This window comes from Diaphorina citri, unplaced genomic scaffold (assembly GCF_000475195.1).
Source record: "Diaphorina citri unplaced genomic scaffold, Diaci psyllid genome assembly version 1.1 scaffold4820, whole genome shotgun sequence".
Taxonomy (NCBI): domain Eukaryota; kingdom Metazoa; phylum Arthropoda; class Insecta; order Hemiptera; family Psyllidae; genus Diaphorina; species Diaphorina citri.
The window spans coordinates 1-5,761 of NW_007382207.1; the positions used below are offsets into that span (position 1 = coordinate 1).

Consider the following 5,761-nt stretch of genomic DNA (forward strand, 5'->3'; position numbering starts at 1 on the left):
CTCAACCGAACTTGTAATAAAAATCAAGGACATGCAGGTACCCACTAACGCTAAATTAGCCTCACTAGATGTTAAAAACCTTTTCCCTAACGTGAACATAGGGAAAGTGATAGAAATAATTGAAAATACATTGACCACTCAGTCTAATCTTAGTACTGCAGAAAGAAAAGAGCTGATAGAAGGCCTGAAAGTAGTGCACAATAACAATTATTTTCAGTTCAATAACGTTTGCTACAAACAATATGATGGCTGTCCTATGGGCTCCCCTTTATCCCCGCTCCTGAGTGAGTTCTACATGATAGAATTTGAGAAAGAAATTTTCAAGCTACCTCCATACCTAGTGAATAGAATAGTGTACCTATATAGATACGTTGATGACGTCATCATACTATGGTCAGGTACTCAGAGGGTACTAGGTCAACTTATGACCAGTATAAATCAGATATGGAACAACTTTTCATTGGATCTTGAATACGGGGGTGATTCTATCAACTTCCTGGACCTCACTATCAGCCTAGTAGACCAAAGGCACAAATTTAAGATCTACAGAAAGGACAGTTTCTCAGATGTCATCATACCCGCTGACTCGTACCATTGTCATCAACACAAAATGGCTGTATTTCGTAACTATTACAACCGGTTACTTGAAATACCTATGGATGCAGAAAGTTTCGAGGAGGAACGTAATACTATTCGTACTATAGGGCTCAACAACGGCTATACCCCACTCGAATTATCTAAAGTGTACAAGGGCACAGTGAGGAATAAAAGGAACAAACTGCTGTACGCCACTAGAACTAAAGAAGAGAGAAAATACATCAAGATCCCTTTCATAAAAAGCTTGCAGACCAAAATAAATCCCCTCCTGGAAAAATACAAAGCCAAACCTGCGTTCTCGAGCACTACTATAAGATCTCTCTTCTCTAGAAAAGATAAAATTCCCATGGACGACCAAAGTGGTGTATACAGCTTAGAATGCGAATGTAGGAAGGAATACATTGGTATGACCAGGAGGAGTTTGAAAACTAGGATTAACGAACATCAATCTGCGGCACGCAACAACAGACCGGAAAAATCTAACTTTGCCAAACACATAATCGAAGAGGGGCACGATGCAGAGAACGGGACTCACAGGATGCTGTGGACTGGGAAGAACTTTAAGGAGATTACATACCACGAGCAAATAGAAATACACAAGTCTGTCGAGAGCGGGAAAAATATCAACGAGATCGTTGATACGGTCCCTTATCTCGTGTATAGAAGAGCTCGTGAACAGCTGATGCCGAACGATGGGACAGTGCCCCCACCACCAACTGACCACTGTCAACAATAACACCGCCATCATCATCAGTTTCCTTGAAAAAGTCCACGGGGATGGACGAAACTCGAGTCGGATAAGATCAAAACCGGAACGTGTATCCATTGAATCATATAAAGGTAATAAGTTTTGTAGTTACCTAGAAATATTGTTTCCTAAATATTACACCTTCATTAAACACTTAGATAAATCAAAATCCAATGTGTTAGGGTTAGCCTCGGCACCATTAAGGTTAATTACCTACTTGATTAGATTAGCAATGATTAGAATCTAGTTCATGTCTTGATAAATTAAATTTTAATACTGTTTGTAACACGCATTATCGTGGAAAAGTATATCAGGTTTGCTGGAAATATAAAACAGTGAAAAGTTCTTTGTCTGTCTGTTACACTGAAGTAGAACTTTTTTGTCCTCCTTTCACGAGAAAACGGCCCGACCGATTTGAAGTTTCAAGTATTTGGGGGGGGTAACTGAAGAGGTAGGTAACTGCCAAAGCCTAGTGGCTATCACATGATTATGCTTGTACGCCAGAGATCACGGGTTCGATTCCCGTCGTGGTCGAAGTTTTTTGGCTCTGTGCTTGGTGTTCAAGGTGCACTCACAGTCTCGCTAGGACAATGGAGTTCCTACTTTAATGGAGTAGCGACCAGTGGCGGCATTAAAAGATTGATGATGCAAGTTAATGAGAATACTAGAGGCACTTAGGAATGCTGTGATACCCACAAAAGTTGTGAAGGAGATTTACCACAAGGAATTGATCAGGTACACTTTCTACTGCAGTTTCATTAGATGTGTAGGTTTAGTCTCTTAAGAGACTGTAATCTAATCTGTACTTCTGCTTATATTGAAAATAGGTCAGGAATAAATTAACATTTCTAACCTGTGGATCTTCATCAAGATACGTTTTAGTCAAGACTTGGCTCTTACCCTCGGAAATGTATACATTAGTCCAAGTTATGACATGGAACAAGCAATGGAATGTTTAGATTTAATGCTGGAAGATTTAAGTATACAAACGGATCACATTATTATTGGAGGTGATACCAACGGCAGAATTTCGGATGAGAATTATTTCGAGGATAGCTTGGCGGAGGAATTTGGTTTGTTGGCGCAGAGAATACCACTGGACAAGGTGTTGAACGGGAGAGGAGAGAAGCTGATAGCATGTATGGAGAGTCATGGCTTTCTAGTACTCAATGGAAGGACGGAAGGGGATATTCCGGGGCAATTCACCTATCTCAGTCGAGTTGGATCAGGAAGAATAGGAACAAGTACGGTGGATTTGGTCTGGACGAACCTCGAGTCGTGTTCATTGATAACGGAACTGCGAATCTCTGACACTGTTGTTGTGTCTGATCACTTACCTGTAGTACTCACCTTGGATATTCCGCAGCAGGTGCGACAGTCTAATATCTCACAAACAAAAGTGAAGAGGTACAAGTGGCTACCAGAGAAAGCAGTGGAATTTAGTCAACGTGTAAACAATGTGGAATTGCCAACTCAACCACAAACTGTTTACTCAGAACTTGTGAAAACAATAGAAAAGGCCGCCAATGATACCGGTATGGTTTACGAGTTCACTATTCCAACCCAGGTTAATGTGAATAAACCATGGTACACCAAAGAGTGCCGAAATTTGAAAAAAAGGACACGTCAAATGTACAGAACTTGGAGACAAAAAAATGTGGAGGAATTCTCGAGTTTGTTTTTGAAATTGAAAAAAGAATACTTCAATCTATGTTCGGAATTAAAAAAACAGTATGAACGAGAGTATAAAGAAAAGTTAGCAAATGTCAGAAATCCTCAAGATTTTTGGAAAGTGGTGAAGAAATTCAAGCCCCGGAAACAGAATAAAGGTAAAGAGATACCGATTGAGGAGTGGACATGCTATTTAGTCCAATTGTTCAAGTTGGAAAATGAAACGGGTGCCAGATTACTCCACTTCTCGTTCCCTGATGTTTTGAGGGAGCAGATGGATTCTGACTTTTGTATGGGGGAGCTGGAAAAAGGAATTTCTAACCTAAAGAGTGGCAAAAGTCCTGGACCGGATAATGTACTGAACGAGTACTTGAAAATTTTGCAGGATGATTGGAAAAGACAGCTGCTTAGTTTTATTAACTTTATTTTCAACGGAGGTAGAATACCTGACACGCTTACCGATTCGTTCATGTTCATGTTACACAAGAAAGGACCATTAGTATGTGAAAATTTCAGAAATATTGCCCTCATGAATAATATCCTAAAATTGATCACCCATCTTGTATCACAACGTATCCTGGTATGGAGTGAAGACAACAGAGTATTTTCCGAAGCACAGGCTGGCTTCAGGCCAGGGCGGGGCTGTGTGGATAACATTTTCTCCCTCCATAGCATCATCTCCATACATCTGATTAACCAACGCAAGCTGTATGCGGCCTTTATAGACTACAAGTCCGCATTTTCCGAAGTACAGCACATCATCAGTTTCCTTGAAAAAGTCCACGGGGATGGACGAAACTCGAGTCGGATAAGATCAAAACCGGAACGTGTATCCATTGTATCATATAAAGGTAATAATTAAGTTTTGTAGTTACCTATTTCATAACTTTATAACCTAGGATGTCTAATATAAACATATTTAATAATAATCATTCACGCCAAAACGTATTATCTAATTACAAAAAGTGTGTGCCCCCACCACCAACTGACCACTGTCAACAATAACACCGCCATCATCATCAGTTTCCTTGAAAAAGTCCACGGGGATGGACGAAACTCGAGTCGGATAAGATCAAAACCGGAACGTGTATCCATTGTATCATATAAAGGTAATAATTAAGTTTTGTAGTTACCTATTTCATAACTTTATAACCTAGGATGTCTAATATAAACATATTTAATAATAATCATTCACGCCAAAACGTATTATCTAATTACAAAAAGTGTGTGCCCCCACCACCAACTGACCACTGTCAACAATAACACCGCCATCATCATCAGTTTCCTTGAAAAAGTCCACGGGGATGGACGAAACTCGAGTCGGATAAGATCAAAACCGGAACGTGTATCCATTGTATCATATAAAGGTAATAATTAAGTTTTGTAGTTACCTATTTCATAACTTTATAACCTAGGATGTCTAATATAAACATATTTAATAATAATCATTCACGCCAAAACGTATTATCTAATTACAAAAAGTGTGTGCCCCCACCACCAACTGACCACTGTCAACAATAACACCGCCATCATCATCAGTTTCCTTGAAAAAGTCCACGGGGATGGACGAAACTCGAGTCGGATAAGATCAAAACCGGAACGTGTATCCATTGTATCATATAAAGGTAATAATTAAGTTTTGTAGTTACCTATTTCATAACTTTATAACCTAGGATGTCTAATATAAACATATTTAATAATAATCATTCACGCCAAAACGTATTATCTAATTACAAAAAGTGTGTGCCCCCACCACCAACTGACCACTGTCAACAATAACACCGCCATCATCATCAGTTTCCTTGAAAAAGTCCACGGGGATGGACGAAACTCGAGTCGGATAAGATCAAAACCGGAACGTGTATCCATTGTATCATATAAAGGTAATAATTAAGTTTTGTAGTTACCTATTTCATAACTTTATAACCTAGGATGTCTAATATAAACATATTTAATAATAATCATTCACGCCAAAACGTATTATCTAATTACAAAAAGTGTGTGCCCCCACCACCAACTGACCACTGTCAACAATAACACCGCCATCATCATCAGTTTCCTTGAAAAAGTCCACGGGGATGGACGAAACTCGAGTCGGATAAGATCAAAACCGGAACGTGTATCCATTGTATCATATAAAGGTAATAATTAAGTTTTGTAGTTACCTATTTCATAACTTTATAACCTAGGATGTCTAATATAAACATATTTAATAATAATCATTCACGCCAAAACGTATTATCTAATTACAAAAAGTGTGTGCCCCCACCACCAACTGACCACTGTCAACAATAACACCGCCATCATCATCAGTTTCCTTGAAAAAGTCCACGGGGATGGACGAAACTCGAGTCGGATAAGATCAAAACCGGAACGTGTATCCATTGTATCATATAAAGGTAATAATTAAGTTTTGTAGTTACCTATTTCATAACTTTATAACCTAGGATGTCTAATATAAACATATTTAATAATAATCATTCACGCCAAAACGTATTATCTAATTACAAAAAGTGTGTGCCCCCACCACCAACTGACCACTGTCAACAATAACACCGCCATCATCATCAGTTTCCTTGAAAAAGTCCACGGGGATGGACGAAACTCGAGTCGGATAAGATCAAAACCGGAACGTGTATCCATTGTATCATATAAAGGTAATAATTAAGTTTTGTAGTTACCTATTTCATAACTTTATAACCTAGGATGTCTAATATAAACATATTTAATAATAATCATTCACGC

General features: G+C 38.7%; 2 protein-coding genes across 2 annotated transcripts; both read left to right on the top strand.

Annotated features, from left to right (window-relative positions):
- The first annotated feature begins 424 nt into the window (after positions 1-424).
- On the top strand, positions 425-1,333 carry LOC108253927. The gene has a single exon (XM_017448755.1). It carries the CDS (start codon positions 425-427, stop codon positions 1,331-1,333), a length of 909 nt encoding a protein of 302 aa, XP_017304244.1.
- A 946-nt stretch (positions 1,334-2,279) lies between these two features.
- Positions 2,280-3,794, top strand: LOC108253928 (the record flags this gene model as incomplete). Its single annotated transcript, XM_017448756.1, has 1 exon — positions 2,280-3,794. A coding segment is annotated over exon 1 (1,515 nt), but the record flags the coding sequence as incomplete, so codon positions are not given.
- Between the last annotated feature and the right edge of the window lie 1,967 nt (positions 3,795-5,761).